Here is a 16167-nt window from a genome sequence, read left to right as displayed (position 1 = left end):
TATCTGAATTAACTGGCTATTGATAATTTTCTGATTCTGGAGAATCCAGATATGTGGCATGGAGAGCCACAGAAGATTCATCCCAGTGTCTTCTCTGTAATAAACCATGTTTAAAATTAATCTGAGCATAAAACCAAGCTGTTGCCAATAAGCCTACATAAACTTTCCTGGAAATGACCAAAACGTTATTCATGAAAATAAATAATCCCAAGCAAGCTTGGAAGGCTTTTTTAAAAAAAACTTCATTTCAGGGGTACAAATTTTCCAGGGGCCTGCAAAACATACACTCTTTATTATTGTTCTACAGCTTTGGGAATTTCTGTCACTAATTCATGTTCTCTTACAGTGCTCTAAGGGCAGTAAATTTTAGTATGAGTTTAAAGTTAAAACTGGCACCTATACTTGTCATCCTCTCTTATTATCCTCTTTTATTAGAACTATGTCTTTGGTCAAGGGTCTTCACTTTCTCAGATGGGGTTTTAAAACCATTTGTTCATAGTAATAAGTTAATATTTATTAAGTGGGAATTAATTATAAAGTGCTTCTTTTAATTATTGCATATTTTTTTTCTGTCCAATTTAGTTTAATATAAAAGGAGGCTATAGTCTACAAAACCGGGAGAAACGTTTTAAGAAGTTTATTTCAGATAATCCAGGACCAGCAAGCTATGATCAGTCTTATGCTGGAACACAAGATATCATGAACAGAAAAGTACTGGAGGCTAAAGAGCGTCTTCGATCAGTATGTCGCTATTTTAAATTATGCTACTAATGATATTTCTTTTAGTTAAAATAGAGTTAAAATAGAAAAGGTTTAATGCTTTATGTGATGTTAGGTACATTTACAAAGCCTTATTATAAAAATTAGAAAATTTATTAGTATCTATGTTAGTTAATTTATAATTAAATAAATACTAAATGATGCTTATAAACTTTAGTTTTTAACTGTTTTTAGCATGTGACTTCATTTTTGCTGTTGATGAATCTATAATCACTTCCAATGTTTACAGTGAATAGGAAGAGATATTTTAAAAAACCACCTGAGTGGTTTACCTATGTACAGAGGAAATTCTGTGTTAAGTACTATTAATAATGCAGTTAAATTAATAACATCATTTTTGAAATCAAAAAGCTCAAAATTTAGATTTTAAATTTAAAAGGGAGAGAGACATATAGGTAGCTACTTATTCAAGACAAAATGTGACAGGTACTAAATGAATGATCGTGTAATTAAATGCCATAGGGATTTAAAATAACTTCTTCATGTAGCTCATATTAATTACATTTTAATCAGTTCTCTGTTTAGGAGGAAGTATTTTAGGGCTAAGTACTCAGCTGAATAATGTCAGTGTTGTTCCAATGAGGTTAGGTTTTACAAGTGTATTTAAATATCGGATATTTTATGTGTGGGCACAAAGCAAATGTTCATTTACTCATGCAAGGGTTTAACAAACATTTATTGATGAGTATGAGTGCCATACTTAATGCAAGATGCTGGTAATGCATAGAAGACAAATCACTGCTTCCTGAGATGTATTATTTCAATAGGGAAGTAATGGATGAAATTTAGTATAATACATTTGAAGAAATGGTATCTTAGAGGCATAATATAATGTTCACTTAGCCCAAAGTTGAGAGTCTTTGGAGAGAATAGGGGAAACAATTTAATTTGATCTTGAGGAAGGATTCACTAAATAGTTAAAAAGAATGGGAAAAAACATTCCACACAAATAAAGAAATTGAGGTGTTTTATAGCATGGTTCAGGAAAGAACAAAGTTCTTTGGAACATTTGGAGTATAGCTGGAGAAGAAGGTAGGGGCTGTATTTTGGAAAGTCTTGATACCATTCAAATACTTTTTGAAAGTACTCAGTGGAGTGGAAACCGTTCAGTGCTTTCCTATTTTAATTTATTAATTAATCTCAAGAGTATCACTGAAACTACTTAATAGTCTGTAGTGATAAAAAATAAAATTCTGCCAGTGATAGTACGTTTATAACATGACTGTATATGGGCATGTGTGCTTGCAATTACAGCATTTATTTTTTATTCAGAAGCTACAGGGATCAACTTTTTTTTTTTTTTTTTTTGCAGCTGGCCAGTATGGGGATCTCACCATATTCTTAATAAGTTAATTTTCCAGATAAATAAATCCTTTAAATGCCAATATTTTTATTTGATCTATTTTATATTATTATTTATAATATACATTTCTCCTTCCTGTTTTTATTTAAATTATAAAATATTTCATATCAAAGCAAATTTTGAAAAAAGCATAATCACCCTAAAATTTCTGACTCTAACATAAGTATTTTGTTAATTTTTGCATAGCTTCTTTTAGTATTAAATCTTATATAAATATGACTATACATTTATATGATTTCATATAACTTACATAGCTATATTAATACTTCATTTTTATATTTTCATGGTTCCATTTAGCATTATATCATAGACATTTTCCTGCTACATAATCTGCATAATTAGGATGTTAATCCAAGGCACAGGTGATATGGAGACAAATCAGGAGCTGGGAAGGAATAAAGCCAAGAAATGTTCCTGAAAAACATCAAATTTGTTTTTGCATGGCAGATATTACAATAGCATTATTGTTGATGTGACTATAGGAGTACCTGTTTTTAGAATCAGTAATATTTGCTTTATTGAACAAGATAAATAACTGACCCAAATGAGAGAGTATCCTTGCTTCTTATGTTGGCTTTAATAGTAATGGTATATATTCTCTTGGTTTATAAGATGACAGGAGACTTGAATTCACTCCTTTAAACCACTTTTACAGAACATTTTTAGTTTATATTATGAAACTCATTAAATCAATATTTAATAGTTGCCTTTTAGTAAATTTTAATGTTTTGTTCTTTATTCCCTCTCCTCTTGCCCTTGAGTAAATAATATAAAATGTTTTCCCTACAGAAAATTTCAACAGCACCTGTGGTTACCAGAAGTTTTGATGTTCCTTCAATTCCTTCTTATGGACAGTCATATGGTTATCATATTAATGAGGATGGCAGTATTATAAAACGCTTTCCACCTGCTAGTGACCCTACAATAGGTCCAGCATATTACAAACCTCAATTTGTAAGTGTAATGCATTTCATATTGACAATGGGAAGATTGTTTATGATTGTACATGTTTTAATTAATGTAACACTAACTTCAGTAACAAACAGACCCCCAAATTTCAGTGGCTTAACAATTGAATTTTTTCCCCCTCATTCACATGGGGCATTCCTAGTAGATAAATGACTTTCCTCCATGTGGAGATTCAGGGACACAGGCTTATCCCATTTGTGTTTCTATGATCTCCTAGGGCCTTGTTGTCATTTGCATCCAGCTGGCAGAAGAGGGTGAAGGATTATGAGTGAGAGGTTTTGTAGGCCAGGCCTAGGAGCTAACGCTCAGTCACATGGCTATAGTTAACTGCCAAGGAGGCTGCGAAAGATAGTCTAACTGTATATCTAGGAAGAAGAAGAAACAGGTGTACATTACTAGAAGTCTCTGCCACAATGTATAATCATATGTAATACATAGATATCCTTTTCCTGCATTTGGAATCAAAACAGAGCATTTTATTTATAAAATAATTTGAATCAGAGTGTGAGCATCATTCGTTTCACAAATGAGTGTAAAAGAAAGATAAGGAACTTGTCTGTCATTGAAATATCAAGCGTAATATAGCAGATCCATCTTATCCAGAGTTTAAATTTTAAACCAGGCCAGAGTCGAGTCAAGATATCATTCAACCAGTTGAAATATATGGGTTATCCATAAATATAGCTTATGAATATAGATAGTATGTCTGGTTTTACTCAATTACAAGCCAGAAGTACATAGTATTTAAAGTCTATTGTATTTTTATACTTATATGAGATCTGGAAGAAGTAATCCTAGTGAGTAAAATGGCAAAAATTAAGCATAGATTTAAGGAAAAGCTTAAGAGACACCTTGGGCAAAGAAAAGGCATTCTCAGGATTGGACTTGGCTTGATCTTCATTCGCAATATTCTGTAGTTACTTGTTGGTACATGTCTCTATCTTTGGGCTTAGGCTCAAGCACCTTCAGTAACCATTTGGTTTGTGGCAGTAGGTATACTGGGAAGCTTTGGGGGTCTTAGATCCTCTGAATTATTAACATCATTTTTCTTAAAATATTTTTATTGCAATTTATATAATATATCAAACTCATAGATAGTACAAAAATAATAGTGGATACCCATATACTTTCACCCAGATATAACACATGTTAAAAATTTGTCTCACACTTGAATTGCTATATTTTAAAAGAAATATGTGATTACAGATTTTAGCCCCTGCATTCCCCTCTATCCATCCCTCTCCCTTTGCCAAAGTAAATACTAAATCTTGATTATATATTCATATATGAAAACCAAATTTTTTTATGATTTAAAAAATTTAAGTAAATATTATCCAGTATGTATGTTGCTTGCTTTTTCATTTAATGTTTTATTTTCCATATTTAATCATATAGATATATTAGATCTATTTCATTCATTGATCTCAGTTAGATGTTTCTTTTTAAAAAAATAATTCTTTTTTTTTTTTTTTTTAAAAGATGACTGGTAAGGGGATCTTAACCCTTGGCTTGGTGTTGTCAGCACCACGCTCAGCCAGTGAGCAAACTGGCCATCCCTATATGGGATCTGAACCCGTGGCCTTGGTGTTATCAGCATCACACTCTCCCGAGTGAGCCACGGACCAGTCCTAAAAAAATAATTCTAAATTTTGGAATTATTTCAGACTTATAGAAAAATTGCAACAACAACAACAATAATAGTCCTCATATACCTTTTACTCACATCTTGCAGTTATTAACTTTGTTAATATTGCTTTTTAAAATTTTCTTCACATATTTTTATATTATTATTTTTATTAAACCATTTGAGAGTACATTTTGGACATGATGCTTCTTTACCCCTAAAGAGTTCAATTTAAGTGTCCTAAGAACAAGACATTCTCTTTTATAACCACAACGCAATTATCAAAATCAGGAAATTTCATTCATACAATATTACATTCTAATCTACAGATCTTTAAAAATATTTTTAATTATCTCAATTATATCCTTTATAGAAGAAATTTTTTTTTGATCCAGAATCTAATCTGGTATTACATGTTGCATTTAGTTGTCGTGTCTCTTTAGATTCCTTTAATTTGGGACACTTCTTCAGTCTTCGTAACCTTGACTTTTTTGAAAAGCACAGGTTAGTTTGTAGAATATACCTCAGTTATGGGTTTGTGTATATCTTCATATGAATAGATTATGGTTATTTACGTATTTTGGCAGGAGTGCTACAGAATTGATAGGATTCTCAATGCATCACATAAAGAAGAACAAGATGTCTCTTTATCCCATAAGTGGTAATGTTAACTTGAAGTAGTTTCTTCTTAGTTTTATCTCTTGTAAAGTTACTATTTCTCCCATTTTAATTAGTAAATAATTTTGAGGGTTACCTTAAGACTGAGTAGATATCCTATTCTTTTTCAAACTCTCTCACCTGTTAGTTTTAACATCCATTGATGATGCGTGAATCAGTTTTACTGTGATGTTTATCCAATGGTGATTTTCTAACTCCATCTTTTATTAAGCATTTATTTGTTGGCACTTTACTATAAATAAGAGCTTTATCTTTTCTCCCATTTATGCATTTCTATCAGTATGGATTCATGAATTCCCATTTTACTCAAAAGTTTACAATGTATTACTCTCATTATTTATTTTAGGGCTTAAATTATCCCAAAACTGACCTTTGAGAACCCCTTCAAACTACTTCTTATGTCCTTTTCATGTCTCTGCCATTCTTTGACCATTCCTTTACTTTCTGCATAATAAAATGTTTCAGATGTGTATTGTTCTTTTCCATCCCCCATCCTTGGAGTCAGTCATTTCTCTAAGGAGCCCTACTTTCATTTAGTGGAGACTGGTATTTCAAAACAAGATCTTTATACTAGGTACATGAATTGCTACTGGGATGTCATAGCTTCTAGATTGTCTAAGTGGACAGAGTTAGAAATCTATACTTATTTCTTATCTATCTGTCTATTAAAAATTTTAAGTTTATAACTATATCTCCAATTTCAATTCAACATCATAGGTTTATTCTAGTCTTCCTCTTTCCCTGTTTGAACTCCCTTCTTCCATGGTGAGAAACCTGGCTCCCATTATTCTCAATATATGTACTTATTTGCTTAATCCTGTGGTACACTGAAAGTAGTTTCAGAACTGGTAACTCATCACTGCACAAAAACAGACTTGAGAATGTACCAGCTCTTACCTCTAGGTGATCTTGAGGCTCTACACCAGGAAGTGGAAGGCTAAAGCAGACTTGTAAAATGCCTGCTTGAGCATTGAAGATGTGCCCCAACACATGCACAGACTACCTTGGCAAAGGTTGGAAACCTATTGGTTCAAGGCATTTAAGGAAATTCAATCGTTACCTGACTACTCAGCTGACCAGACAGACCTCAGTGGATACAAATGACAAAGAACACAGGGTTTAGAGAATAATCCAGGCAAATCAGTAAATGAACATACAAACAACAAACCCTGGTGGTAGGGAGGGATGTTTTAGTTCATTCTGTTGCTCATAGAATACCTGAAAATGAGTAATTTATGAGAAAGAGAAATTTATTTCTTACAGTTTTGGATGCTGGGGGGTTTACTATCCAGGGGGTGCCTCTGGTGAGGGCCTTGTTCTGGTTGGGAACTCTCTACAGAGTCCTGTGCTGATGCAAGGTATCACATGTCAAAAATGGCAAGAGTGCTTTCATGTGCTCTCCTTTTAAAGACACCAGTCTACATCCATGATAAACCATTAAACCATTAAGCCATTTCTTCATGAATGGATTAATCTGTTCATAAAGGCATAGTCCTCACAATCCAATCACCTCTTAAAGGCCCCACCTTTCAAATATCATAATTGGATTTCCCACCCTCTTAATACTATTACAATGGGGATCAAGTTTCTAACACATGAACTTTTGGGGGACATCCAACCCACAGCAGGGGGAAATTCTGATTTTTAGAGTTGTCACATTATATTAAATAAAATTCCAAGTTCAACAAAAAATTATGAGACATTTAAATAATTAAAAGAACAGCTGATACACAGAAAAAGAAACTGTTCTTGAGGAAACCAGGACATTGATCTTACTAGACAGTCTTTAAATCAGCTATTTTAAATATGTTCAAAGAACTAAAGGAAGCTATGTCTAAAGAACTAAAGGAAAGTATAAGAACAGTGTCTCATCAAATAGAGAATATCAATAAAGAAAAATAAATTATAGAAAAAAAGAACCAAGTAGAAATTCTGGCATTAAAAAGTAAAATAATGGAAATGAAAAATTTACTAGAGCCCAACAGCAGATTTAAACTGGCAGAAGAGAATCAGTGAACATGAAGACAAGTCAATTGTTGTTATGTGATCTGATGAGCAGAAAGAAAATGAGGTGAAGAAGAATAAACATAGACTCAGAGACTTATGGGACTCCATCAAGCATACCAACATATGCATAATGAGAATCCCAGAAGGTGAGGAGAAAAAGGGAAACAGAAGATATTTCGAGAAATAATGGCTGAAAACATCCCAACTTTGATGAAAAGCATTAATCTACACATACACAAGCTTAACAAACTCCAAGAAGGATAAATGCAAAGACATGCACACCTAGACATATCACAGTCAAACTGTTGCAAGTCATAGACAAAGAGAAAATCTTGACAGCAGAAAGAGAAAAGTGACATTTGATGTACAAGGAAGTCTCAAAAAGATTAACAGCTTACCTATGAGAAAACATAGATGCCAGAAAGTGATGGGTTGACATATTCAAGGTGTTGATGAAAACAACTGCCAATCAAGGATTCTATAATCAACAAAACTATTTCTTGAAAATGAAGGAAAAACTAAGCTATTCCCAGATAAATGTAAACTAACAGGATTTGTTGCTAATATACCTCCTAAAAGAAACACTAAGGGGAATTATTCAGGCTGAATAACTCAAATTACATACAAAGAATTAAAGAATGATGATAAAGGCAAATAGTAGGCTGATATTTTAAGATCTAATGGATTGCTCCATGCCATAAAACTTATGAAGAACCAGGTTATTTCTTGTAAATAGAGAATAAGGATATTATAAGTTGTATGTTTACTGTTCTCTTCCTGAGACTTACCATTTCTTTTGAACCATGGAAACTTTTGTCTCACTTTCTCCCTTTCTATGCCTTCCCTGGTCTTCTAGGCCTTGACTATCCCATTATCCTGTTCATAATAACAACATAATAATTAGTCTTCATCAACAGAGAGTGGCAAGTATCTTAGATATTTGAGTAAGATATGCTTAATAGAACAAAGAAATTCAATTTTGTAAACATTGCAGTGAAATTGATGGAAGTCCTGTGGTCTAATATCATGATATATTCTCCAAGGCGAAGGACAAGTTATGAGATGAAGTATAATGGAGACAGAATACCTAGGTTTGTTTCCTGAATCCACCACTTAATAGTTATTTGTTCTTGGCCAATTTAGTTAATCTTTTTGTGCTCAATTTCCTTATCTGAAATATCTTGGGAAAAAGCTTTGGTCTAATATATTTGATTTAGTATTTCTTTTCCAATATAGTCATAGATACTTGGTCTTAGCTTAGAAAATTTCCTTATTACTTTCAAATTAAATCTCGAAATGTAATTTTTGCTTTAAGATTGTATTTTCTGTATAAACTATTTCTGTTTTGGAACAATGTGTCATCTACCAGAAAGCCAAAATAATGTCTTCAGTCTTTCCCAGATGTGTAATACCTTTCCCCATATGAATAAGCGTGACTTTGACATATAAAACTTGATTTCTTTCTGGCTAAATTATTATTCATAGAAGACAGAAAGAAGAGGAAAATTCATTCCATAATTTTAATAGGTCCAATTTATTTGATGACCTATTTTAGTAACTTGAATCAATCCAGCTTGTGTTTATTAAAATAAAAATCTAGATCTAATTTGAGAAAACATTATGTAAAAACATAGATTTACATAAAAAGATATTCTTAACATCCAAGAAGATTCAGCTGAGTTTAATGTGAATTGAATTATGATATTTTGTGAAATCCTCATCTTTAATTTGAGTGAAGAATTGGAGATAGGGTGGCAAACCTCAGTAGCTGAAGTCTTTATTTTTATCTGTTTCTCCTAAAGAAAAACACAGGTCTTTACAGACTGCTGCAAATGTGATATTGTAATAATGTTAGTTCAAATGCTATCCAAATGTCTGATAATTCTGCCTTTTTCTTTAGTTGCTTTTTTAGATAATACTATATGTTGGCTCAATTTCTAGATGTGAATATTAATAGAAAATTAAGAAATTAATCTAATAGATAGGTAATTATGTGTTTCTTCCATTACTGGTGAATCACACCTGCTGAATGTATCTAACAAAGCTTAAATACAGAATTAAGAGTTACATAAGACTCTAGCTGACAAATAATAAACTTTAGCTGAACTTAACCTGTAAAGAGAAATTCTATATAAAAATTATTTTGTATAACATTTTGAATGACAAAATTTAGCTTCTTTCTTCTTTAAGAAGAGCCCAGGTAACCTTTGGAAATCTATTTTTCAGAGATGGATTTCACAAGCAAAGTTTGTGATTGGAATTATGATACTGGCATATTTGCTAATGATAACATGCTGGGAACTACCTGTGTGCTGCCACACTGGAAATCAGCCCATTAATGTTTGAATTGATGCATTTTGGGACTTTTAATTCTTCACAAATTTTCTTTACATATTTAATTATGAAAGTACATGGGGAAAAGTTGAATAGCCCCATCATTCATTTAATTGTCAATAAGAGTGGCAGTTAGTAATTCTTTTTCAAGTTATATTATAGCATTCACTTAAAATAATGCAGCTCCATGCTGAGTTTGCTTCAATTAAGTCATATTTTATTTGCTAATGACTTTCCAAGTTGACAGTGACCTTGAGGTTTGTATTGTCAATCCTTATTGACATAAAAGAATGTGTGATTTACAGTTGAGTGCATCAATTTATGCTTTGTTTTCTGCCTGTGTTTTTAAAAGGATTTTAAATTAAATTTCAGATTGAACATTTACCTGAGTACTGCAGAGGTTAGTGAGTTAAGTAGTCATCAATTCACATGGTTTAAATGAAATTAATTTTATCATATACACAGGAAAAGGATTTTGCTAATGTCTTGAATAGTGTGTTTGTGCGTGCATGTGTGTGTACCTACATAATCTTTCCTTCTACTGGATTACTTTTAAATTGTTAAATAGTTGGACCATAAAATCTCAAGAATGTAAATTCACCTGAAGAAAACATCTGAGACAATTTTGCTCAAGGTCCTGAATTGCTGTGTTAAAAGAATTGATATTAAATCTTAACATGATATTTTAGGCTATAAAAATGTGGTGTAAAAATAACTTAAAATGCTCTGTTTTAAAACGTTGATTTTTTGACAACTTCATAGGCTGTTGTAAATCAATATATTAGATATGCTTCTTTATGAAATATATAAACTAATATATCCAAAATGGCTATGTTATATTAGAACATAGTTCTACATTTTGTATTTCATTGACTATTAAGGTCATAATGTAGTGGAACAAATCTGCACAATTATAAAATTTTTCTTGGACTAGCTTGTTAGCTCAGTTGGTTAAGGATTCGGATCCCCATATAAGCCAAATGCAAAAATAAATAAAACAAAATGAAATAAAATAAATTCTTATTTATTTCTAAGAAAAAGTGAAGTACAAAATAAATGGGAAGTTTTGTTCTTTCTGCCATCAAAATTGCCTATGTATTTTAAAATCCATGGTTCTATTAGGTAATTCCATTTGAAAGTTGGTCTAGAACACTTACTTTAGCAAAAGAAAGTGTTGTGTACCTAGGCACTCTCTTTTTCTGAAGCTCTATTGGGTGCAGCAGTCTTTGGAGTTACCACTGACCCAACAGGAACAGGCTGCTTTTCAGCTACTCTAGTGGATGCAATGGTTTTTCTCAGTATTTGTCTACAGGTATATGCTGCTCTGCTGGACAAGTCAGACTCTGCCACTTTTCAATGCTATTCTGCTAGGTGTTATAGCATTTGTCTCGCACCTTCAGACCCAAAGACTTTGTATAGTGTGATGGCTTTATTTCTTTTTGTGTTATACGTAGAAGTCCCAAAGCAGTGTATGTATACCCAATGTGTTACAGAGATTGGTGAGACAGCTCTTTCAATTTTTATTCATAGCCTTGTTCTATCAGGGACCTGACAAGGGGCTGGGCTTCGGAATTGTCTATCAAATAGAATCCCTACTTGTAATAATAATAATGATATTAATAATAATAATATCTTACTTTGACATAGTGCTTTATAGGACTGTGTTAAAGCTGAACATCCATAGTGAAGAGGGGAGAATATCTCTCTGCTCTTTGTGTTATAATTCATTAGAAGGGATCAACAGATCGATAATCCAAGCACGTTGAGACCATTTACAGTGCTGGAAATATTCCTGGAGAAAATAAGGATTAATCCTTTTTATTTAACGTAAGTTTTCCCAGGCTTCGTTGGGTTGCAGGTACTAAAGAGAGTCGCAATAATGTTAATAACTCAAATATCAGTGTTTGTTTTCTCCACCTGTCAGTGTAGAGGTCTTCCAGTCTTCTACAAAGTTTCTATTTCCAGGTGTTTCTAGAAGTCCTCGGGGACTCAAACATGTTTCTGAAGGAGTTATGTTTCCACTGCGTACAGCTCCTTCTCCACCAGGCACTTCAGGCTCTTGTCAGAAGGTGCTCTCTGCTGGGCATTTCCACCGATGTTCTCGCTCACAGCTAAAGTTGTCCGATGAGTTGAGGTGAAGGGATGTGTCGGAGAAGAAAGAATGTCCTTCTTTCTTTGTGTTATACTCTATTAGAAGTGTTCAAAATTAGTGATGATTTTTACCAGTGTTTTAATGAGGCAATTCTTGTAGATTTTTATCATTGCCTCTGCACTCCACAGGATACAGGCATAAATCCAGTGGGGATTGTCTGTGTTAGGAGGCAAATTTAGTCAACAGAAAACACTCGGTATTTAGCGTTGCCAGTCTTTTGACACTATGGTTTTCTCACTGGGTGAGGTCATCATGATTAGCTGTTTCCATAGGATTAGTTTTCACATTTGCTTTCTGGGTGGCTTGCTCTGTTAGTTCACCAGACATTCCAAAACACGTCTGAATCCTACTTGGACATAGCTAGTGATTCCCTGTTTCTCTACCCTCAGCTCCAACATCCTTCACTATCTCAAGCAAGAAACAAACAGGGGTTTACTAAAATCAAAGCAGGAGAAATCTTTAGAAAAACTATAATTAAGTTTCTCTATGAGATTGCATCTATGAAAAAAAAATCTAGAAGGATCCTATTTCACTTGCAAACATTGCAGTTCTGTCAGAGATTGTGTTAATCCCTGTATTAGTCAGGGTTCTCCAGAGAAACAGAATCTATAGGAAATACATATATCCTATTGGTTCATATATATAACCTATCATATATACATACACACATATATATTGATATTATCATAGGATATATAAAGAACACATATATATATATCTCCTGTCATGTATGTATATTCTACTTTTTTTGATATATATATGAGCTATATTGAGAGTGAATTGACTCCTGTGATGTGTGATTATGGAAGCTGTGGAGTCCCACAATATGTGGTTTGCAAGCTGGAAAACCAGGAAAGCCAGTGGAGTAGCTCAGTCCAAGTCCAAAGGCCTGAGAACCAGGGGATCCAATGGTATAACTCTTAGTTCAAGGAGAACTTGGGGTGTTGCTGGTGCAAGTCCCATAATTCAAAGGCTGGAGAACATGGAGTTCTCTTCTGATGTCCAAGGGCAAGAGAAGATGGGTGTCCCAGCTCCAGAAGAGAGAGAGAATTCACCTTTCCTCTGCATTTTTGTTCTGTCTGGGCCCTCAACCAATTGTATAGTGCCCACTCACCTTGGGTGAGGATGGATCTTCCTGACTCAGTTCACTGATCAAATGCCAGTCTCTTCCACAGACACCCTCACAAGCATACCCAGAAATAATGCTTTACCAGCTAAGTGGGTATCCCTTAATCTAATCAATTTGACACTTAAGAATAACTATCAGAGTTCCTAGTTAATTCTTTCAGGATAGATGGATGTGGAAGGGAAAGTTTAATTTTAGTGTGTTTATATTTTATAATATCTGAGGGCTTGTTGTTGATGGTAAGTTCAAGGACGTAAAAGTTTTTACGTGGTAAGGAACTTAAGTGCTGTGCCAGCTTCTTTTTGGATTTTGTTGTGGCATCCCAGAGCTTTCCGGAGTATTGCTCTCTAACTAGAAAGTCCTTAGGAGCCAATGACAGTGCTTCCAATTTATTACTAACTGCCCATGCTAAGAATAAAGTGGGAGTTCGCATTCTCCTCAGCACTTCACATGACGGTACTGGTGCAGATCTCCAAAGGTACTAGTAGTTTTGAGAATTGCTCCCTACTCAGTACCGAAGAGTCCATCCTTATCTTCAGTTTCTGTCTTTCTGGGGATGTTAGTAGGGTTTAACCGAGGCTCTTTACACATGTAGTGAAGTCTTTTCTGATTTGAGTTCGTGCTGTGCTATATTTTCTAGAAATTCCTTAAAGTTTCTAGCAAGTAAATGATAACTTCTAGTTTCTAGCACTGATAATTTGTGTCTATTTTATGCACTTTTTTTGAAATTTTGGGTGTGCAGTGGGGCAGGTATGGGTTTGATCCACCATTTTGACTGAAATTATGATTTTTATCACTAATATTGCTATTTATTGCATTAATATTGCTTATAATGGTAATTGAGAGAGGTTGATTCCTCTGCTTTGTTATTAGCCACATAGAACAACTGACACAGTATTTTATGCATTTAAACTATAAGTTTATGTTATGGGGATTTTATTCTTTATATATAACTTGTTTTAATAATCCAAGCTTGTTCTAAAACTATATTTTTATAAATGTAAATTGAAAATAAGTGAACTAGAGTTTATTTTCTACCATCAGTTAAAAAATGAGTTTAAAAAAATTCTTAAATGGGCTGGCACCGTGGCTCACTCGGGAGAGTGTGGCGCTGGTGGCGCTGAGGCCGCGGGTTAGGATCCTATATAGGGATGGCCGGTGCACTCACTGGCTGAGTGTGGTGTAGACCACACCATGCCGAGGGTTGCGATCCCCTTACCGATCAAAAAAAAAAAAAAAAATCTTAAATGATTGCTCAAGTACGAATATATTAGGCCAAGAGAAGAGAATTCCTGTAAGAGAAGCTACTATTATTGTATTATACTTTATTATTTTAGTTTCTGATGAAGCCAGGTGCTTTAACTTTATATGGCTCACATTTAGTTTTGACATTTATTATAATGGATGTAGAGAAAAGATGATTTTTGATTTCCCATGTTACAAATAATTTCTTTGGCATTAAAGGACTGATCTTGTCCTCAAGCATTAGCAATAAAATGAACTGTGGTAGTGTTTAATTTATTGTTATCTATTTCTTACTCTTTGATAAATTGAAGTGAATATGTTTTTAAATATCAGATAATTTGAAATTATCAATGTCTCTTGGTGATGTTTGCATTTTCTCAATTTGTTTAATTAAGGTAATTTTTAATAGGCTTTTCCGTTCCCTAAATAATACGATCTCCTGTTCCTCTTTTTAAACAATAAGGAGCTAATTTCCATTGCTCTTAAGGTTTTAGATTACTAAGTGTACTGCTAAGAGCAAAGCTATTAATATTGGTTGAAGATATGCTAATATAAAAGGCACTTCTCTGGCTGACTCACGAGTGGGATGGGGCACAGCAGTGACAACTTAGCTTGACATCTATCAAAGAACAATTTAGCATTCTTGACTGAGGCTATCCTTGCTTTAGATTTAGATTTAAGTAAAGTTAAACATTGTTTTGTGACTTGTTTAAACAATGTGCTCATCTTCACTTTTTTTTTTTCTAGGATGTTTCCAATGCAACTTTGAAATACAAAGGTATACATTTTGGCAATTCTCTGGGAAGACAAGAGTTACCTAAAAAGTCAGGTCCTGGTCCTGGACAGTATGACATAGAACAGTAAGTAAAAAAATAGTATACTTTTAATGTAGTTCTTGATTATAAAGTATTCTAACAATTCAGACTAGGATATGCTGTTAAGAAAGGAAAAATTCGTATGTAAAACTCCAAGAAGTATTACATTTTGGTGTAACATATGAAAACTTTTTTATGAGCCAGATCCTGTACCACCTGTACTACTTTACATATATTAACTCATTTAATCTTCATAAGTCTCTGTGTTGTTAGTATTGTACCCATTTTATCAGTGAAAAAATCCTAGTCAAAGAGAATAAATAACATATTCAAGATTACGTGGCTATTAAGTGGCAGAGCTAGGCTTTAACTGAGGCCTGTTAGATTACACAGCCCCTGTATCTGTGTACTAAAATATACTATCCTTAATCATAAAGTGGACAAAAGATCAGAAAAAATACAAAAGAAGGCAACCCAGGATTCTCCATCTTATCCTAGGCTCTTATCTTCATTCTTCTGATTACATGATGGATTCTCAGTAAGTGTTAGTCAGAGCTATGATATCAGGTTGGAAGTAATTGTTATGAAGTTTGTAAATACATTTCTGGCAAAAAAACAAAAACAAAAACAAAAACTATTTCTGTCTTTATTTTCTCCTACTCCTGCAGTTGGGCCTTTAGACACGAATACATGGAAGGCAAAATTGAGTAACAAATACCACGTTGTCCTCAGAATTTATTACACCTTTCGTGATTCATTTTTTAACAAAGTCCGGCTTCTCTGCCTGATTCTTTCATAGCATGACCTTTCTCCCAAGAAGTCCCATAGTGATTATACTCAATTAGTTTGCTACACAGATTCAGACATGCCTGTATACTAGCAATGAACATAGCTTAGGCTCTTGCTTGGACTCCCCTGCTGCTGTTTATTCATTGAACAAACATTGTTTGAATTCTTGCTAAGTACTGAACTTAATAAGTGAGAATAAAAAGAATAAAATATAGTCCTTGTTTTCTGAAATTTAGATTCTAGTCTGCTGCCTTTTTCATTTTTCACTTTCCTAATATGGAAGAT

General features: G+C 33.4%; 1 protein-coding gene across 1 annotated transcript in view; it reads left to right on the top strand.

Moving 5' to 3' along the window:
- Positions 1-16167, top strand: part of STPG2 (sperm tail PG-rich repeat containing 2) — a 452805-nt gene that overhangs the window by 13278 nt on the left and 423360 nt on the right. The window contains exons 3-5 of the mRNA XM_063107464.1: positions 583-711; positions 2933-3097; positions 15026-15138. Coding sequence (XP_062963534.1) covers positions 583-711; positions 2933-3097; positions 15026-15138 — 407 coding nt within the window. The remainder of the gene's footprint in view (positions 1-582; positions 712-2932; positions 3098-15025; positions 15139-16167) is intronic.

The sequence above is a fragment of the Cynocephalus volans genome, chromosome 9 (genome assembly GCF_027409185.1).
Source record: "Cynocephalus volans isolate mCynVol1 chromosome 9, mCynVol1.pri, whole genome shotgun sequence".
NCBI classification, from domain to species: Eukaryota; Metazoa; Chordata; class Mammalia; order Dermoptera; family Cynocephalidae; genus Cynocephalus; species Cynocephalus volans.
Note: the sequence above shows the minus strand (reverse complement) of the source record. Positions and strands in the feature narration are given on the sequence as shown.